This window comes from Strix uralensis, chromosome 3, assembly GCF_047716275.1.
Source record: "Strix uralensis isolate ZFMK-TIS-50842 chromosome 3, bStrUra1, whole genome shotgun sequence".
NCBI lineage: Eukaryota > Metazoa > Chordata > Aves > Strigiformes > Strigidae > Strix > Strix uralensis.
This window is the reverse complement of record NC_133974.1, coordinates 128,475,376-128,497,509: the sequence shown is the minus strand read 5'-3', so window position 1 is coordinate 128,497,509 and position 22,134 is coordinate 128,475,376. Positions and strand designations below refer to the sequence as shown.

Genomic DNA, 22,134 nt, shown 5'->3' with positions numbered 1-22,134 from the left:
ACTTGTAGGATCTTAGCAAATTTTTCATCTCAGACCTGGAAAAAAAGATTTCAGAAAACTTTAAAAATAATGCTTTATTGAGAAATGTGTGCAAAGGGTGCACATTCTAAATAATATTACTCAAACAGTGACTATTTTACTTGCTACTCTTGCTGGATAGTTGTCATCTATCACTTCAAAACAGTACACATGCTGCTGGACAAAATTGTTGCAGGGTCCAATTACAGGGAGTAATGTTTTGGGATGTGACTCAGGGTAGAGAGATTTTTTTGTTTATTTTTTCTAATCTAGCAGTGCACAGGTTCTGAAAAAGGGTTAAAGAAGATACGAGTTTGGAGGATGATGTGCCAGGTCAAAAAGCTGGATACATCTACTAATTTTTGCAGTGTCTGCATTTCAGTTTACGGTGTGAGGGTGATGTATGAGGTAAAAAAGGCTATATGTACATAGCTGTATGCCAAATTTCATGACTGTTTCTGTCTAGCCCTGGTGCTTGCTTGTACACTGTGCCTGCAGCTCCACCTCTTCAAAGACTGTTCTATTAATCTAACCTACTGAGAGCTATTCATACAGCTTATGGGTTTTTATTTTTAAATCCTCACAAAAATGATTTGCTGCCCTCAAGTTAAGAATTTAAAGGAAAATTAAATTAAGGCTGCCTAAGTAATGAAAGCTTCTTTAGATTTGATAGATAGAGACCATCAAAGCAAAAACTCTGTATCCCTGGAAAGATTTCTGATACTGTTTAGTGCTGGGGGGAGTTACTATTGCTAGTATGTCATGCAACATCAGGCCTTAAATTCATGCGCTTATGCTTCAAGAATTCCTTAATTTTCAGAGTTGTTCGTTATGTTTTAGCTCATAAATTAAGAGATTTCTAACTCAAGCATTTGTATCCTTATAAGGCCTATGGTATTGGGGTCAGAGTGTTGTATAGTTTTGCTGACAGATGGATTAAAGAAAGAAAGCCTTAAGAAAGTCCTTATGCCTTAAGAAACGTCTGAACTTTTCTTGCATGCCACAAAATGTAAGCCTAGTATTTGTTACTGTGATATATGTGTTATGTTGTTGCCTGCCTAGTATGACACATGTTAGGTGCTCTATTGTTTCTACTTCTCTTGAGCGGTGGAGCTTTCCTAACTCGAGTTTTAAAAAAAAATAAATAAAAGTCCATTTTTTCAATTTGTTTAGCTGGGAAAAAAAGTAGTTGATGTTACCTAAAACCTTCTGTGAAGAAGGGAGTTGACCAACTGTAATCCCAAAATAGTCAAAAAAATGGGGGGGGGGAGGGGAGGGAAATATCCAGATTTTTGTTTTCTTACATGGATAGACAAATGTGTGCCATTTATTTATCTCTCATTTCTTCTGTCTTTAGGTTTTCCAAATGAGCCTGCTGCTGTCATTGCCCTTAACACTATTAAGGAATGGTTAAGCAAGAATCACAGTGAGGTATGGAATATACATTTCCCAAATTTCTGTTTAAGTTTATGGTCTGTGAAAAGAGTAAACAGGCTTGAGCCTCGAAGTCTTTTATTATTTAGTCTTAAGACCAGTGAAATCAGGTCAGGACAATATAGCCCGGGGAAGATCGTTATATTTAAAAGCAAATGGAGTTGAAGGGAAATACCTTTGTTTGAAACCATACTGTGTGTTTCCTGTGCATTGTAATCTTTCCTGGCAAAGTGAAAGACTATTCTCTTCCTAAGGTGTTTCTGAGCGTCAGAGTTTTTGTGTAATAATAAGGAGATTCTTGGAAAGGAAATGTATATAGCAGTAGTCAGTGGAAACAGCCACCAAAGGTCAGTGGTGTTCCAGGGGTCACTTTACAGTAAAGAGCTGTATGATAGTATTTTCTGTTTTCATTAGTTTTTGGGTTGCTTAGAGTTAAGTGTTCGTTTTCCCTGGAACGCTCGCTAACTATGTGATACAACTGTGAATTTTTAACAGGACTGGTTTTCTTCCAGTGACAACATGATGCCGATTATTTTTACAAGACAAAAAAAATTCTTTGAACAGAATGATCTCCATACCTCCCCTTTCTAGTTTTTGTCTTTCTCTGGTTTGAGTTCTTAGCAAGCTGATAGTTCCTAGTGTTGAATTGGAGAAATGCAACAAAGAAGTGACAGAACAAATAAAATAATCATGATTTCTTAAACTGAAGATATACCTGTTTCCTCATGATGACAGCCAACAGATGTTAGACAGCTAGAGTTGTTCAGTATTTTTGCCTGAAAATATTTAACAAAGCATCCAGTGGAGAAGCACTGGATACAGGGACATAATTAGTAGTATTTTTCCTCTAGCAATATATTCAGGGGGCCTTTTTCTCACGAGAATCTGATACGTGAGGGTATGAATTTAGCAGTTTTATGTGGTTTATTTTGTTTTTTACCAACTTGGAATTGAAAGGAAATACTATGTTGAGATTTGAATGGTAAGTTGAGGTTTTCAGACCTAAAGGTACACTAAGTATTTTGTTGTATGGTTCAGTCCTGGCTTCTCAGCTATAAGACAACTTTTATTTTCAATACACTTTGAGTCTTCCCTTTTTTCTCCTTTTTCTGCTTCTGGCTTGGAAATTTGTATGCCCTGCGTGTCATCTTTCCCTCTGTCTTTTAGTTAGTGTGTGTATTCCACATTTTTCTGGTCCCCTCCACAGACTTCAAGTGAGTTCCTCCCCTTGTCCTCAGAAAGCTCCAGGTCTGTTTTGGAAGAAGATTTGAGGATCACAGCAGATAGCGATTGAAGTGACAGTGTTTGTCATATGTGTTCAAGATTCTTATCTGAGTTATAATAATTTTTTATGTGTTTTGACCTGTGTTTGCAAAATGTCACTGTATTTATGGTCCATGCAGATTAGTATAAACTATGAGCGCCGAACATGCATGATTCCTCCTTTCTCACTCTCTGTAACAAATTCCCCTCTAAGTCTTGGCCTTCTTGGCTGCCTAGCTCTAAACCTCCTATCTTGCTCCCCACAAGCTCCAATTTAATTTGAATTCTTTCTAAATAAGTAGCTGTAGTTTACAATGTTTGAACAGTGAAAGAAGCCCAGGCTCTTCCTGACTACAAAACAATTGCTAAAAATTATCCTACTGTGGTTGCATCACAGCTGTTTTTTGAATTTGGACTAGTATAGCTAATAATTGTTATATTAAATGTTTCCTAACACCCTGAATCCCAGACTCACCAAGTTGAGGTCTCATACCGTTTGTTGCACTTGAAGACGTACATGTGATGCATTTGATGCAGTTATTACATATCAGTGAATATGACAATTAAGAGCTAATCTATAAGAGCTTTTGTTAATTTTCAAAGGAAGTGGGGTGCTACAGTTCAGTCAAGTTATGTTTTGAGGGTCCAGTTATCCATAGCTTTGTACTTTCTTGTATAAAGCTTTCCCTCTTCGTATGGTTTTTCTGCAATCTACTAGCTTGAATTTTAGATTATGGCATACTAGCATGTTTTACATGTCATAAATCGGTCCGCAGCAAAATAAAAATACTTAACAATTATATTGAAGATAGCAGTAACTTATGCAGTGAAAGGGATCTTTGAGAAGCATACAGTTGTTGGGCTGCTGTTGTTCAGTGACTATGGCAAGGTGAGCATAGTTCAGCTGGTTTAAATGAACTGATATAGTTCTGTGCCAGGTGTCAGGGTGATCCATTTTATACTGTGTACACTTACTTGCCTAAATTAGATTTTGGGCTTTGAGTAGTATTATTATACATCACCCAAACTTTTCCCAAAAGTAGCTCATCATACGGCAATGGAAATGAAAGAGACTTTCTGGATCTCAACAACGTAGTCTTCTCTTACTGCAGATAACTGTATGATATAGTCCTTTCTATAAACTTCCATCATAAAGATAGAGCAACTCCTGCTACACACCCACTGGATATTTAAATTCACATGTTGTAGTCCAGGAGCAAAACCTCTAACCGTTTGCCACGAGGCCAGCTTTTCAGAAGGCTGCCCATGTTTCACTCCTGTTCCAGCTAACCAGAACCACTCCCCTGACACTGGCCGCGCTGTCAAAGTGAGTCAGTGTGTCCTGCTAACAGCCTCTCCTGAACAAAAGAGGCCTCCTGCACTTGCCTCTGCCAGAGTTAAATGAATCAAAGTCAGCTTCTTCCCTTTGTTCCTTCTTGTGCAATCTGCTGTGCCTTTGAGAAGGGTGGGCTCCTTTAGTACCAGAGATGTTTGGCAGACAGTAATCCAATGTTTGGTACTGGTTGTCCTAGCCAAGATCTCCAACTCTTTGAGTGTAGAATGTGAATTGACGGAATGAATTCACGAAGATTTAGTACAAGATAGAGACCAAAGTGATAGCCTGCTCACTAGGAAATTTGCTTACATAACAGCACACTTTGCAAAAACAGATAGGTGAAGAAGATGGAAACCTGACAAGTTTGTAAATCTTTTGCTGTGCTCTACAGCAGCAGCGTTTTATCTGCCTTCCTGCATCCCCGGAAACTGTGACAAATTCGTGAAAGATAAGACAATATTGTTGTTTTCTCCTCTCTACCTTCCTGTAGTACTTTTCTCCTTTGATGCTATAATGAAGATTTTATCCACACTGATATTAATTGAAAATATAAATAAATCAGTGGCTATATTCCTTCGCCTGGGGGCCTGAAAATATAACCTAAAGACTCCATTCTTGCAAGCTGTGTTAGAGTCCTACGAAGTTCTCTGTCATAGTGTTTACAAGAAAAGTGATTTGCATTTAATAAAAGGTTTTCTTACCCAAGTCCGTGGTTGTTCTTGACCCCTCAGGTGTTTGCATAAAAACTTATTAACATGCTTAACTCCGATGTCGCTCAGATGAATGTCTCATTACCATGCAAATGGAGTTAGCTCCTTTCTGAGGTTAATTGTTACAAAGCAACACAGAGAGAAATCTATTGTAATTTACTCAACACGGAACACCAGCTAGGCAGGGCAGCAGCCATCATAGTCTAGAAGCCTAAAAGTTAACTACATAAAGTCCACTAGGGAAAACAACAGTATTGAAGTAACGGTTTGGACTTAGTTGAATGTAACATGCAGCACTGTTCTGGTCTTGAAATGCAAGTCTTAGTCAAACTAATTTCTGGCCATGTTTTACACCAAGGTCTGCTGACTTGCAGCCAGAGGGCAAATCTAGTTTAGAAGCTGGTAAATGGTGTTATACTGTAAGTGTAGAAATCCCTTGGAGCAAACTCACAAGAATGGCCACAGTCAGCAGTACCGGTTAATTTACTGCAGACCACCTAGGCTATCTCTTTAGCAAACTGCATTTTCACATTTCACAAAGTGCTCTAGAGGTTTAATAGAATTCTTCAGAGCACAAAATAGAATTGGATCCCATCCTTTAGGAAATTATACACTGGCATTCATTTAAAAATGCACATTAAGCTCTTTGAACAGTTCAGAATGTTTCTTTCTGGGATAATTTGGCAAGGTTTGAGATACTGCCACCCAATTTCCCATAATGGTATGACAACAGATTTGTGACACCTTTAAATACTGGACCCCATACATTTTGGGGGGCAGCAGGTAGAGGGTTGTGGGTTTTTTGTGACAAGTATCTTCAAACGATTGCAATGTGAGAAATTATTTGCTTTTACTTCAATACCATGCGATGTTTCTCAAAAGGGTGAAAAATAAAAAAAGCTCAGTGTATGCCTTACCTTATGTCACTGACATGAAAAGTCTCAGGACTTTTTCACTGCTCAAGAACAGACTTTAATTTAACAGCACATTTAGTTCAAAGTATTGTTCTTTCTCTTGCACAATATTTCACAACATTTATTATGCACCCCAGTAGAACAACAACCAGGAAAGTGCAATTGCAATATATGTTCCATTGAAATAACTGATGCGGATTAAAAGCACATAAATGGAAAATAAATCAACACATTCCTGATTCCTTTTCATTAGAATCACTACTGAAGAGAGGGGAGTTCTTATTTTGCCTGAAGTGCATGAGATTTAGGTCCCTGTGTTATAGCAGGTAGTTATGCATTATCCCACTGCCAAAAAAATGTTGTGCATTTCCAGCAAAACAGGATGAGCAAAATCCTGGTACAGTTGTAAGTAGTGGAACTCTGTTTTCAGGGCAGGGGGGAGCAGGATCGCACTTGCTACATGCCTCATGAGAAACATTTTCAGGAGGAAACACCTGGTTTGTCAAGTCAGGCACACCACAGCATGGGTGCTCAGCACCTGCGCTTCATTTTGTGCTGTGCTTCCCCAAATCATGGTGGTATTTTGCACGACTGAGGTAGTTAAAGTGGAATTACCTTTCCTATGCACGGATTCCCGTACGCGCTTGTGCCTTGGTGGCACACAGGGGTTGTGTTGGTCTGTCCTCGCCGGCAGGAGCTGTGAGTGTGTGACAGCGGGGAGAGCTGAGGAGATGCTGCAGTGTGACTGGAGGGACTTTTATCCTTCTGAGAAAAGCTGCGTGAACAGTTGAGTTTCTAAGGATGGGGAGAGTATGTAGGAATTCGAGGAAGGGAAGATCTGTGATGAGAAAGCAGAGCTTCAGGGATTACACTGTTTTCCTTGTCCTCATGGAGCTCGTTACTCTGATGCTGTGGTGAGGAGCTGTCTCCTAGTTGGGAAAGGCTGGAGGAGGGCAGTGAGGGAGCAGCTTCCTCAAGGGTAAGATGGAGCTGAGAAGTCCAGCAGAACTTAAACCGACTACACTGTATGTTGGCCACCCAGGCCTAAGCCTGCTTGAGGCACCTTGGCTCAAAGTTACAATTGCTGACATAAAAAGAGCACTGGTCTTAGGTGCCTGAGGGAGGGCAGGACCGCTGCATGGGCTGGCAGATACGGCACAGGCCCCACAGGAGAGCTGTTGACCTCCAGAGGGAAATCTGTGTGCCAGGCAGGATATCCCAACCACCTTAAAATGGTGCTAGGTACTGGTGCCTAGTTTGGAGGGAGGTAGACGTCCTGCTGGACAGCCACTGCCTGGCAGGACAGAGCAAAGAGAGTTGCCGCTGTTCTCCATCACACAAGGCGGGGAAGTGCAGGTCTGCCTCAGTGAGCTTTTAAAAACATTAGAGCTTTATTTTGGGGTAAACTAATAGGATCACAACTTTGTATCATGTACAGCTCTCAGCAGGTGTGCATGGCGCACCCCACGTTATCCGTCTGGGTACCAGGTTAGTCCGGCAGTGTCTATGCTGTGCAGTGTTATGTTATGTAGGCATATACCTCGCAGGTGTAAGACAGCAGGGTAGGAACATTTCGCATGTCTCTCCCTTCAAAATCAGGTCAGGCAGTTAACAAAAAGTCGCTTTTACCTCCCGAGCTCATGAAAACATCAGGGCAACCCAATTTCAGTATTTCTGTGGACTGCTCTATCCCAGATGAAACCAGGACAATAGTCAACAAAACTATGCGTAATTTTGAAAATAATATATGTATTTATGCCTAAGGTTGATATCTTTTATGACACGTTTGGGCCTGCAGTGACATGTATTTATTTTAAAGTATATTTATTACTCAGAAATAAAGCTCTGAAAATACAGGTTTCGATTGAAGCCACTGACAGATCCTCAAGGACAGTAAGGGTGCCCATAAAAATTCAGGCGGCTATTTTGGTAGCTCTTATATGCCAGTATCATTTGATTAACATAATCTCCTCCCCTCCCCCAGCACCATTCTCTTGGGTAGGTTAAAAAATGATCTCCTTTCTATTTCTACATTCTAATTAGGTGGTAATCATATGCTGCTCTGATTGAAATGAAAATCAGCCATCATGCCACTGTCATCTAGCTGAAGTCGAGGAAAAAATGCTTTTCAACTTGTACAAAATTAAAATGATTTACTTGCTCTGTGTAGCTGCTCTCTCACTGGGCTCAAAGAGATTCAGTGCTGTCCCCAAAGCCCAAACCTAACTATCATCCCAACAGACAAGTCATTTTCTGAAATGATAAGTAAGCTGCCAAGGCAGCGGTGCTTTCTTATATATTCTTCAGACTGCTATTTAGGTAGAAGGCTGATAAAGCCAAGCAGAAAAGCCTGTATTCATTACACATGATACTTTATTTATTAAACTTAAAAAGCTTTTGTTATTTTTGATACAGCTATTGAAAGAAATGCGGGAAAGCATCCCTCTTGGAAAAAAATGTTAGAGCTCGTGATTGCTATGAGTGTCACATGTGACCCAAATAAAAATTGGGGGGGCAGTTGGAAACATGGCTTACTGTCGCCCCTTCCCCCTAAAATTTGTTGAGGATCAAGGAAGTCCACTTCTAGGCATAGTGTGGATGTTTTCAATGAATACGTCTTTGTAAAGGTTTATATACACTTAGTGTACTGCATAAATAATGACTTCTGTAACTCCATTACAGCTAATGAGTGTCACTAATACAAGACAGGTCTCTGCATGGGTTCTTTTGTGTTTACAGTAGTTAACTATCTAATAATTGAAATTTGTCAAAGCATTTATTCTTTTATCCTTACAATTTAATGGCGGTTATGATAACAGGGACCTGAATAGCTCAAAAATTCTACATGCACGTAGCTAAATTAACAAAATTGCCGCTTGTTCAGGGTTGAGATTTTGTCTTGTTTCTTTGATACTTTCCTCTTGATTTCGGTAGGTTTGGAGGGGTCTGGGTGCTGTAGTGAGCTGTGTGAAAAGACCTTAAACAATAAATAGAAACAATGTTACATTGTTTTCTTTCCTGTTACTTCTTGCATGACAAAAAAGATGATGATAACATCCCTTTATTTCAGTACTGGCTTTCAGACAGAAATCCCAAAAATTTCAACTGGCTTGTCAAATCAGCCTAATGCAGAAGAGATCCAGCTTTCATTTGGGGAAAATTCAGTTATTGTTGTTACCCATCTGGACACTCTTTTCTTTAAATTGGCTTGTGCTCCTCACCCCATGGGTTTGTAGGAATAAATAGACAAATAAATGAGGAACAGCAATCCGTGTAGCTCTAGTGAGATACATGGATACAATACTTCACGAGTAACAGAGAAATTGCAGTTACAATCTTTGTTTTGCTTATGAGCTCTTCAAATTAATAAATCTGTTGTGATTTATGTCTTGCAATCCTCTCATGTCTGACTGAACTGTATCTGTGGATTACAGCTGAATCTTGACAGGATTTGAGCTGAGATGGGGTGAGAGGAAGGAGAGGCAGGAGAAGGTTTGCCTTTTGCTCTGTGGAGGCTTGCAAGGAGGCTCTCATCATGAAGGCAGGGTTTTGGGAGACTCGCAGTGGAAGCTGTCTGCAGAGGATGGGTATGGCCAGGCAGTCGCCAGCAGCAGATAAACCAGGTGGCCAGCTGCAATCTGTCCCTGATGCCAGTCAGGCACCCAGGCCTCATCAGGGTGTTGGCAGAAACCAGGGCAGGGTCACTCTGGCAGGGAGCCCAGCGCCCGGCCTCCTGTTCCGCAGCCGCAGCCTGCCGAGGTTGGCTTTGATTCGGGGGTTTCACTCAGCTGCAGGGTTTTCAGTTCTCTGAACTGACTCTCGGGAGACGTGTTCATCCATCTTTGCAGACGAGAAACGTCTGCCCATGCGACCTGGGTCTCTCCGAATGCCCAGGAGGTGCTTTAGCTGTGCAGCCCGACGTGTGCTGGAAGCCGGGGTGGCCGGGGCAGACGGGCACCAGCCGACGGCCGCGGCGCACAGCGCGGTGCCGAGGGAAGCCGCTGTGCTGGCATGGGCAGCGGCCCTTCCATACGAGCCAAGAGCACATGCTTTGTTTTGCTGGCATTTTCTTGGCATCCTGCAGAGCGTACGATGTCTGCTTTTTGGTGTTCTGTTTCCAATAAACTCACGTAGCTGTTTTGCTTCTGGAAAGCTGCCGCTTCTGTTTGATTTAAATTCAGTTCTGTTGCCTGCAATTTTCTGCAAAGCAGAATGTCCAGCATGGCACGTGAGGGTGAAATAATAGTGAAATATAAAAATGTACTGGGTGAGGCTCATACTGGAGCAAGCATCGGATCACAGAATCACACGGAGTCGTTCAGGTTGGAAAAGACCCTTGGGATCATCGAGTCCAACCATCAGCCCTACTCTACAAAGTTCTCCCCTACACCATATCCCCCAACATCCCATCCGAACCACCCTTAAACACATCCAGGGATGGTGACTCCACCCCCTCCCTGGGCAGCCTATTGCACTGTCTGACCACTCTTTCTCTGAAAAATGTTTTCCTAATGTCCAGTCTGAACGTCGCCTGTTGCAGTTTAAAGCCTTTCCCTCTTGTTCTGTCACTAATTACCTGTGAGAAGAGACCAGCACCAACCTCTCTACAATGTCCTGTCAGGTAGCTGTAGAGAGTGATGAGGTCTCCCCTCAGCCTTCTGTTCAACTTATCCAAGTCTCTCTGAGAGCCTCCCTGTCCTCATGCAGATTGACATTCCCGCTTAACTTGGTGTCATCTGCGAACTTACTGATGATACACTCTATGTTCCTATCAAGATCATCAATAAAGATGTTAAACAGAAATGGTCCCAATACCGAGCCCTGAGGAACACCATATAAGGAGCCTCCACATTCCTTCCGGGTGGGGCGGGGAGACCCCCCAGCAGAAGGCCACAGCTGGCAACCCCAGAGATTCCTTAGCAACCAACGGACATAACGCTCCCTGGTGCTGCCACCACTGCAGCTGCCACTGCAGAGACGCCAGAAACTTCTGCTTCAGCCTCCCCAAAGGCTCCCCAAAACCTTCTCATCCCAAGGTAGGGACTCACCCCGACTCCTGCAGCCTGGGGACACTCTGGGGGGAAGGAGCGGAGGTGATCACTGACCATCGCTCCTGTCTCTCGCTCAGGCTCGGCCAACCTCTGCCCACTGCCCAGGCAGGAGCAGCATTTCCCCCGGCATGGGGAGCATCCCAGCAAGGATGGCACCCCCAGCAGGTATGGCCAGCTCAACCATCTCCCCTCCAAGCAGTGAGTAGCCTCCCTCCTCTGACACACCGGCCCGTGGCAGGGGAGCGCCCCGGCCACAAGCTCCCACGGGCCTGGCACAGAGCCGGGGGACCTTGGCAATGGGGGTTGGCTCGGCGGGTGCCCCTCGAGGGTGCCCCTGGCCCAGCACGGCTCCACTCTCCCACACAGGGCTGCAGAGGGCTCCCGGCGGCTCTGGCTTTCCCCTACCACTCTCCTGCAGCCGGCGGATGGAAAACAACCTGCCTCCACCAGCCACTGCCACGCTCGGCCGAGGTGCTTCTTCTCTGCCGGGGGCTGCCCTGTGGGCCGTCAGCGACCGCAGCACCCCCCAGGGCCAAGCACACCACTCTCGGGGGAGATCGGATGCCCCAGCCCCTCCAGGGCTGCCACTGGCCTTCCCTGGCTACCAGCGCATGGAGAGGCACTTCGCACTGCTCAGCCTCTCCGACACGGCCACCCCCGCAGGGACACCCCTGTGCACCAACAGCCCCCTGCGAAGCGACGTCCCCCTCAGCCCCTGGGCTGCTCCCTGCCGCTGGGCAGGTGACACCACGTTGCTCAGCGAGATGCTGTTGCGCTGCTCCCTGGCCAGCCACCACGGTCCCAGCAGCGGCCGCACGCCCAGGGACCGTGGTGGCACTGCCAGAGCCATCCCCCACCGCGACGTGCACTCGCTTGCGCTGCCCCAGGAGCTGCTCACGCCCAGCTACAGCGTCCCAGAGACCAGCGAGGACGCCAGCCTGGGCCTGGAGCACTTCAGCACCATCGGGATGGGGCCCCAGGACCTGTACTGGGATGCGCAGCGAGACCGGCCACCGCTCCGGCCTGCCACTTTCCAGCCTGGCGGCGGGAACACCAACACTGGGGCCAGCCTAGAAAAGCGGGGCCAAAAGCGCAAAAGCACCTGCCCAAACCCACCCAGCAAGCAGCCGGCACTGGGCTCGGAGCGGGGCATTAGACCCACGAAAGGCAAGAGATGAAGAGCAGGGGGGTGGCACGGGGAGGGTGGATCTGGGCCAGCTCACGGCCTGCTCTGAGAAGCCAAGAGCTTCCAGGAGCATTTTCTTTTCTGTTGTTTTTGTTTGTTTGTTTGTTTGTTTTTTTTCTCCATTAAAAGCCCTTTTACCACCACTGCTCTGTGCCTCTGTGGGAGGGGGAGGAAGCCAAGCGTGCACAGGGAAACAGCACCCAAGAGCTGCAAAAGCCCCGCTGAGCCCCAAAGCAGAGCCGGCCAGCCCCAAACCGCACCCAGCCACCCCCAGGGCTGAGTCACTGCCAGCGGGACAGGCCATGGCTGGGGGGGGCTCCCCTGGCACCTTCCCTGGGGAAAGCAGCCCTTTGGCTGGGGGACACAGCACAGACGGCTCCTGCAGGACTCACAGACACAATCAGAGAATCACAGAATCATTCAGGTTGGAAAAGACCCTTGGGATCATCGAGTCCAACCATCAGCCCTACTCTACAAAGTTCTCCCCTACACCATATCCCCCAACATCCCATCCAAACCACCCTTAAACACATCCAGGGATGGTGACTCCACCCCCTCCCTGGGCAGCCTATTGCACTGTCTGACCACTCTTTCTCTGAAAAATTTTTTCCTAATGTCCAGTCTGAACCTCCCCTGTTGCAGTTTAAAGCCATTCCCTCTTGTTCTGTCACTAATTACCTGTGAGAAGAGACCAGCACCAACCTCTCTACAATGTCCTGTCAGGTAGCTGTAGAGAGTGATGAGGTCTCCCCTCAGCCTTCTCCTCCTCACACTGAACAGTCCCAGCTCCTTCAATCGCTCCTCACAGGATTTATTCTCCAGGCCCTTCACCAGCTTCGTTGCCCTCCTCTGCACTCGCTCCAGCACCTCGAGATCTCTCTCGTATTGAGGTGCCCAAAACTGGACACAATACCCTACAAGGGACCAAACTGGTACAAGCTAGCTAACTATAGAGGGAATATTTTACGTAGTTTTATTCTGTCTTCTCATCTGAGATTTTTTCTGTCCAGCTCCTACCATCATCTCCAAGCCTCTTAGCCATCAACAGTAGGTCACAATCAAATCTATACAGAAGGAAACCTGCACAGATTCTTATAGCCAGAGTGCATTCCCTGTGAGGAACAAAATGAGTTTATTGCTGCTAGAGTACAGCATCTTGACATATAGTTTGAGATATATGATTCTGACATTTAATAGGTTAGATGATATTGGCCACATACTTCATAGCTTCTGTATCATACTGTATTCCTGGGAAGGTGAAAAATGGGTCTGTCTATTATATATAAAATGACAGAAGAGATGAGAAGAGCACTGTGGATGTGGGGAGCATTGACAGTAAGAACCTGTGGAAACGTGGGAATGACTGGCAGGCTTCCAAGATAAAATACCTGATAATTAACACAGAACAACTTGCTTAAATTCAAATGTGAGCACAGTTTAAGCATGTGTATTGTCTTCCTACTTAGACTTCAGGAGAGATTATGTGATTCTTTCATTTATTTGGGATTAATGAAAAAATGGAGAATAAATTCAGTGAGCTATGAAATTCTAGACTTCGGTAGGAATAGAGAGTGCTTCCTGAGAAGAGATTGTGAACAAATGCTACAAAAAGACTTGCTCAGGTTCTCACCTTGCTTCTAACCTGATTTCTCATGAGATAATGGAGTGAAGTTTAATTTTTACTAGCATAGGCTGTTTACAGCTACTAAATCTAAATTGGATTCATTTATTGAAGTCTTTTTTTTTTTAAAAGGATGAGTGTACTTTGGGACTAGTAAAATAACTGGAAAACAATCAGTGGTTAAGATGATAAATGCTGGCTGAGGGTTAAAACAGAATTAAGTAGGTTTAAGAGCAGTATAATTTTACAGTTGAAATGAAAGTCATCATGGCACAGAGCACAGATTTGACTTGCAGTTGTGCCTTGTAAATAACCAGGCTGGAGTTGCCCGTGTCTCTCTACTTTTCTATCTGTCTCCATCCTGATTCAGGAGTTGATTTTAATATTACCAGAACTGAATTTGTCATGCTTTTCTGAACCAGGAGTGTTGAACTCTTCTGAACCACATATTTGTCTTGTCTTTGCTATTAGACTAAAAATGCCACATGCTAATACACCGCCGTACTCTTTAGTACTGCAGTCTGAAATAAAGTCCTAAGAACCAGCAGTTACATGTTCATCCGCGTGACCAATGCACAATAAGTTCAGGGGGATAGGTGGTGTCTTTCTGATTTCTCCCCCTTGCAAGAAACGAGGGCCTTTCATGAGCCCATCTCCAAATGTCCTGGATTTCATGAAGTGCGAGGAAGGGATTTTTCAGGTTCTGCGTTCTTTTCTGGCTTGTTCCATCCAGCTTTTCCCCACTTACAAGGGACTGTGTATTTAAGCCTCAATCCAGCTACATGTTCTCAGGTTGAGGGAAAAGATTTTATATGTGACTTTGAGCCTCTTCTGCTGGAAATTTCACCTTTCATTTAAAGTCCCTTTGGGTTTTGTAAGCCAAAAGGTTAAAAAGCCTTAGTCTTCTCTGCATATTCATAGTCTTATCCTTTAGCTGAGATGTTAATGTGTAACTATTATTTTATTGCTAAAATACTGTATATTTGATTAATTTCATTAATTCTTTTTACTTTCACCTTGTTTTGCAAGAGTGCATGTCAAATGTCTTTTCCACGTGCGGAAAAAGTCTTTGAACTTGCACTGCTGCTTACTGTTTTGAAGTGAATGCACAAACCTTGCCCTAATATGAAAGAAACTTGTCACATAACACTTTGACTCCCCTGAATTTAATCTCGATACCCGTCAGATGATAACCTCTTCCCTGTGGACATTTAAACAAACATTTTCCCTTGGGACTGCACACTAATAATATATGATCTGTGTGATGATAACCTCATGATAGGGAAATATTTCAGAAGGCACAATAGAAATTACATGCTTTAGTCCTACTGACTTACACTGTGACGCTGTTGCCTCACTGCTCTGTGTTCCCTGTTAAAATCTCTCCCTACAGACACCATATTAAGTTCATTAATATTTACAAAGCAAATATATTTCCCTTCAGACAGTTGAAGCACAACTGCCCTTGATTTTTGTTGGATTATATGCACATTCACACAGCTTTATATAGCATAAGTGCATATATCTAGTTAATATACATACTTATAGTCGTAGAATACCCTAGGCATTTTTTTTCCAGTGTGATTTTTATGGGGCATATCATATAAGAATAAAATCTCATTATACCTACAGGTTACTTATGTGTGTATGCCCCTCAGGATGGGGTCCGAGTCCTCATGAGGATTTGGAAAGTGCCTGGCACTCTGTTGGTACTGAAGCTCCTGTTAGCAAGGTGGAGTTGCGTATACAAGAAACTGCTGTATCACAGATGATCGAAGATACTTGTAATTCAGAGCTCTGAGCGTAAATCCAGAGGGTAAACTTCTATAGACTAACACTAGTCCTCAAAGATCTAAGTTTTAGCAGAGAGATAATTTTTGCATCATAGTTGCTACCGAGGAAGGGCAGGCATTTAGTATCTTTAATGGTCGCAGTGTTAGTTACAGAAGATAGATGAAAAGGCTGAATTCGCTCCTGTGTTGAAAGTACAAGTATTTACAGAAAATGTAGTTGTATATTTACTAGCGCTTGTGGTGTTGTGAGCATGGTGTTTCAGATTCTGCAAGGCTCACTTTGAGACAGAGATGTATTTGAGGGACAATCCCATCACATGCAATTTATAGCCATGGTATTACAAAAATAAATCTAGCTTGTATGATGCCTCCAAATAGCAGAAGCTGAGAGGGAAATAAGTAACTGTAAGATTTTTCAGAGGCTATTAAGAGAATAAAGAATTCTTTACAGGCAGGTAATAACACGTATAAGTATTGCTTCAATGCCAGATTGCTCAGTGAACTGGGATTTCCACGTAAATGGTCAGTAACCTGTCTTTACTGGCAGTTTATGGTCACCTTCTATGTTTTGTATGTGGGCAAAAGGGATCCTGTTGTGGTCCAGTAAGCTAAGGTCTGGCAAACGAGGGCAGATGTTGAGCCAGGAACAGCCATGACTAGTGTGAATGTTTTTTTGCCCTTTGGTCAGGACTGGAAGTAAACTGCAGGAGCAAGGTAGGCTGATGCTGTCTTTTACCTAGAGTATTGCGGGAACTTTAGGACTGAAGTACTGAGAAGCTATTTGATCCGGCTTCCTAGTTCCCAGATAGCCTAGTTGAAAGGGAAAGCTGCAATAGACCTTGAAAGTGCATCATTAGCTACTGGGTTTTCTGAAGCTTGCTGGTGGAAGAAGTTGATTTTGGATGTCCTACATATCCAGAGCAGTTGCATAGTGTAAAAATGAACTCCTGATACAGGGATCTGGAAGGTTCAGTACATCTTGCTCTCCCCTCGTTTGTACCTTCTTTCCCTTTGCAATTTTTTCCTTTTAGTTATCCCTGTTCTGCCCCCTGCCTGAGTGGTGAACTTGTCTCTTTATATTCTGCTCTATTGCCTAGGCACTTAACTAAGCGCTTTGGATCAGGAGAGAGGAAACAAAGCCTGTACCTCTGCTCTAGGTCTATCTTGTGTGTTGCAGCTGTTGTTTGTAGGTAGGGATTTCGAGTCCAGCTGCTCCTTATTGACCCTGTGGGAAGTGGCAGGTTGAATCAATTATTTGACGTGCACATTCTCTGTTGGCAGGATCCTCGAGAGCCTTATAATGGCACAAATGATGTTACTTGCTAGTGCAAAAGAAAGTTACAATTGAGTATAGCAATTAATATGCAATTAGGAAGGCATTCTTTTTTTCTTCCCAAGTATTTTTTTTCCAGTTATTTTTAGATTTGAATTGACTGAATAGTTGAAGAATTCCTTTCGGAAAGGAGGAGGGGGGTAGTATTTTTTTTTGTGTGCGTTAGCTTTGATTTTTCCTCCTGCAGGGACACCGAGAAGCACAGACAGCTGTTATTTAAAACAAAATTGAACATGAATGCTATCAAACCATTTGCTACCTCTGAACTATAATGCAGCAGTCCTATGTTTTAATGATGCATTGTTGTTTATTATGCTCTGCATCACTGCTCAAACTTAACGTTTGTTTAGAAAAGTAATGAGATTTGAATGTAATTGGAGTGTATCTCTAAGAACAGTCTATATGTGCCATCTAAGGTATTTTGGTAATTTACTGGCTTTGCGGCCCAAGGTAGTGACACTGCCTGGCAGGATGCAAGGAGGGAAGGGGTTGAAGGGTGTTGGACTGTGGATGTGTTGAGATGTCAGCATTATTAGAAATGACAACGTCTGTAAGTGGAAGAACAGAGCAATCACAAACCCCCTTCAGCCTTTGGCACCACCGCTGAGGCTGCCAACAAGGGGTGTTAATTTGTGCCAGCTCCTGGAGCATTTTTTGTGACGGTGACGCGTGTCGTGTTGGAACTGGATGGAGACAATCGGTGCGTTTCACACAGGCCACAAAGCAGCCCCAGCTGGTTTCCACTTTGACACATGTCACTGGGGCTGTGTTTGACCTAATGATGTACAAGCAAAAAAAGGCTCTATATTTTATAATAGTCTCCAGGGCTGCCACATCCCAGTTTTCAACTAGATCAGTTAGCACCCATGTGAGTAATTCCATACACAGTCATTTAGAGCTGTTACCTTTTTTCCAGATTATTTTCTTCTAAATGCTCTAGAAAGTGGTTCTGAAGAAGTATTCAGTGGTTAATGAAAACATCTGTGAATGTAAAGGCATAGATGATGTATAATATATAAAGCTTTATCAAATGAAAATATATGACAAGTAGGGGTTTGCTGGCTGGGTGGCCTCCGTGGGCTGTTGCTAAAAGAGGTCAGATTGGATCTGTGAACTTAAACCCACAACTGTACTAATTAACGTGATAGGAAAATGTTAGGAAATGCAGTGTAATTATTCATAGAACTGGGTCATAATTTCTTTTTCAGTTAGTTTTCTAGCATGTTGCCACACCACAGTGCTTCCCATTAATAATGAAGACATTTTGTAGAAATAGTATTAGCAGCTGGTTGACTGTAGTTAATTGACATATTATTGTATTCCAGCACATTCTGTCAGAGACTGCTGTGCATGGCTTAAAGGCTTCTAGGGAGAAATAAAGCAGAGATAACCAAAGAGAAGTTATTTTAACTTAACAGTTCTCAGATTCTGTATACCTTGATTCTAGGAGGCAATTTACTAACATATGTAGAGAATTTTGATTTAGAAAATAATGATGCAATGGACTTAATAAATTTTGTCTGCGGGAGTAGCACATAAGCTCCTGTAGGAGTAGGGCAATGCACTGAGCCTTCGGAGTGTTTTAAAATCTGAGTGACTAAGTGACATAGATCCATTTACTTACGGATTTAATCCAGGCTGCTTTGTCAAAAATTGGAGTAATGAATTGACAAGGAGTTTAAGAAATGAGCCATGTATGTAGCTGAGGCATGCTAATTGCTGTCTTCCCCCCTCCCAAAGTGAACAGAGCATAAAATGAATGCATCTTTGTTTTCAGAATGAGGACTAAAGAAGAGAGGCAGAGTGAAGCCGGGGAGGTTACTTAGCAAGCCTTTCACCTCCAGGTCACTGATTCAAATCCAGACCCTTTCGTCCATGTCTGAGAGCTTTTTGGCCTTTGCACTAGTCTGGCCTGTGTACAATGAAATGGAGAACGTTGCTTTGGTCCTTATCACAACTGACATGACTTTAGTTGTACTGATGAACATTATCTATTTAAAGAGTTTTATTCTGCAGTCACGGCACCCAGCTGGAGATTTTGCTTTTCTCTCCAGAGTAGCTGGGATTAGGGACAAAATGGAAAATGGCAGCCTCTAGTGCTGATAATTTCAAGTGTTCATGGACCTATAAAAGAATTTCTTCTTAGATGTGCTTATTGAAGGAAATGGAAAGTGAGTACTTCAAAGAAACTGAGCTATTTGATCATGCAACATTTTATTGTACAGTTAATTACGTAAAATAGGCTGAACTGAGATAGAGCTCTTAGTGACTTTTTTGCTGTGTGTATAATTAGATATACAGAGCTGTTTCCTCAGCTAGTGTCAGTCGTCTTAGCTCGATTTAAGTCAATTTGCATCAGCTGAGAAGCTGGACTCTGGTACTTATGGAACTGTTGACTGTTTATTATACCAGAGTAACACACAGCCAAATTCTATACCCTAAGGAAATTTAGGCCAAGACGTATAAAGTAAAAAAAATGGTACCGTGTTCATTTTTTAAGTAATGATGGGCTAATCTCAAACTTCAGCACTTTTATTTGAAGCTTGTTAGAACTTACAGCAATTGGATATCGAAGTGAAGAATTTCCGTGATGTTCTGGGGATGTACTTGCAATTTGGAAGGAAACTTGTGATGGGGGATTTTGCTCTGTGATCAGAAGATGGAAAATAGCAGGCATGGAAAAGTTTGTCGGGGGCGGGGGGAAAGATTGACCTCTAAAAAAGCCTTTACCACTGCGTAGCAGAGAAACTAAATAGTAAATGAAGAAACGGTAGTTGATCATGAACAACCAAGGTACAATAACAGCACTCTGAATGCTCATGTTTTCTGTCCTTTCAGAACTGTTTTACATTTGAAAAATACAGAAACTCCTCCATATGCAAGCTTCAGATTCTGATTTAAAAGATGACACTAAAAATAACAACTTTCCCATGTTATCAGAATTTAAGTTTGAGGCCAGTGATACGCTGATGCTCCCTACAGCTGAAAACACAAGGATCCCAAAAGAGTAACAGTCTTCTGTATTAATTAAATGATTTTAAAACAGTTAATCCTTCAAATTGTGCTCAAGCTGTTCACGGATATTTTTAGCACCGTAGCCTTGGAATGCCCAGTTTCTTGCACTCTGCTTTCATGTTCATCATTGCCAGAAACAGGGTTAATAGAAACATTAAAAATATTTTAGAAAATAGCAATGTCTAAATCATTGAGAATAAAAGTCCTATTTTGTTGAATTGAAGGAAAAAAAAAAAAAAAAAGTGGCTGTACTGTCTTGGAGAGACCTTAATTCAAGAATTACAGACTTCCTTCAGCTGAGACGCTTTGTCATCAAAATACACGAGGTAGTATTTCCCTGGAGCAAGTGTGTGACTGTTTCCTCAGCACTCTGCAGATGATGAGTTGCTGCTTTTCTGGGCAGGACAAGAACTGCAGGCTGTGGTCAGTGCTTGGGTCTGGCACTGTGTGGTGAGGTGAACACATCACAAATAATGGCTGTGCTCATTTCATTCCATTCAGAATAAGAAGAAATATCGTTCCTTATGGCATAAATAGTCCTTTTGTTAGTTCTTAAATGTTGATGCTTTTTAGTAATCTCAGAATAGTCACACGATCATCAGAACTGCGTTCTCATGCATTGGGTAGGAACGGTTCATACAACTTTTGAAACAATTTAATTTTGCTTTAATTATGTATGGAAACTCTATAATACCTTCCTCTGTGGTGTCAGAGCAGTTTAGTTTAAAAGTTTACAATACACCTAGTGATTAATGAAGTTAGTCATTTACCTTAGAACTAATTCTGCTTTGAAAAGATGGTTTGCCTCACACTAATTATTTCTGTATTGTCCTTATTTGCATCACAGGCATTTCACTGCTCTTCAACTTAAGTTATTAAATCCTTCTTGCTCATGCATGAATCTGGACAGCTGGATGCCACTAATGGGGCAGCTAGTGCTACCCAGTGGTCTATAATCAACATTCTGTTGCCACACATTAGCATCACACTGCATGCCTAAAAGGACTAAAAATTTGATTTGTGAAGCAACAGCTGATTAGGGATGATTAACAAAAAGACTAGGGGGTGGTGGATATTGTGTAACACTGCTCCCATCCTTTCAGAATCCAGCAAAGAACGGCATATCTGATATGTCAGTGTGAACAAAAATAGATGAACCATTATCTAAATGTTTGCATCACTAATCATTTCTCAAAGGCTGTTTAAAACCAAACACATTTAATAGCATTTAAATAAAAACAGAGGTGGAAATCTTCATAAAACCATGACAAAGAAGATAGGTGTGTTTATTTCAAACGAAACATATCAATTCATTTTTCTGCAGTGTCAAGAGAATACACGATGCCATGATAAATATACAAAGATACTGTATTACTAAATGTACCTTAAATGCGTTGCTAAATACAAGAGACTCCCACACATTGAGGTTGATTTGTAGTCTATAAAGAGAGTTCATTTTGGATGCAGAATGAGATACGCTGGAAAAACTTGAGGTTGCAACAGGCAATCTTGAATGACCACTGAAAAATATATTCAATGGTTTCAGTGTAACCTGATTTATACCTTCATAGTAGCTCTGTTTCCTCAAATTGCTCCATATACATCATCTGCACTGGTATGCAGGACTGTTTCCAGTTTGCCGTTTCAGATGGCAGTGGTTTTCTTCATTACAAAAACAACAGCAAGAAAAACACAAACAAAAAACCCCCCAGAAAACACCAACCTCCCCAAAACAACCAAACAAAACCCCCACCAAAAGCCTGTGTGAATCCAACAGTTGCTCTCACATGCCTTCCCTCATCCTGGGAACCTCAGTATATTTTCTCTGTTGATCTTCTGCTCTTCTCGTGCTGCAGATCAGCCAAGAGAGGAAACAATTATTTCTGCTCTTCTCTTGCTGAGAAGTGATTTTGAATGGAAAGCACTGATCGTCTTTGTTGCTTGTATTCAGCTGTTATCAGTGCGAGAAGAATAACTCGGTTGGGAAATGCCCTTTGCTGTGGGATTTTGACAATGTTCCCCTTATTTCAGATTCTTGGCCACCCAGGCTAAGAGTGGATGTAAGCAGCGGTTTGGAAAGTGGACAATACAGCCTTTCCTTGTTTCAGTAAAGCTGTGAGTCCAGACGTGATCTCTGTTTACCAGGAATTACTTTTGGATTTCATTTTTTGACAACAGAAAAGAAGATGTGATATAGCTATGTCTGGAAAGGACCCATGTGGGAAGGGTTAAAAAACAAACCACAAAAAATTATTTTGTCATAAATACAAAAATATACGAAAAAAATCTATACATGATCTTCTTCCTTCTGCCATACTTCCACTGGCAACTGCTAAAAAGGCAAAAATGTTTGCTTTAAAAATTGTGAAGAAAGTGAAATACTAGTTGTTGCACTATGAGTGAGATACCACAAAGGGATGTGAATTACCGAGCTGTTGGTGCACTTCTGAGGTGACTATA

At 42.5% G+C, this 22,134-nt stretch overlaps 1 protein-coding gene across 3 annotated transcripts in view; it reads left to right on the top strand.

Annotated features, from left to right (window-relative positions):
- MACROD2 (mono-ADP ribosylhydrolase 2) overlaps positions 1 to 22,134 on the top strand; it is a 901,307-nt gene that overhangs the window by 627,349 nt on the left and 251,824 nt on the right. For all 3 annotated transcript variants that reach the window (XM_074864379.1, XM_074864378.1, XM_074864376.1), the window contains exon 8: positions 1,376 to 1,449. In XM_074864379.1, the coding sequence (XP_074720480.1) occupies positions 1,376 to 1,449 (74 nt within the window). The remainder of the gene's footprint in view (positions 1 to 1,375; positions 1,450 to 22,134) is intronic.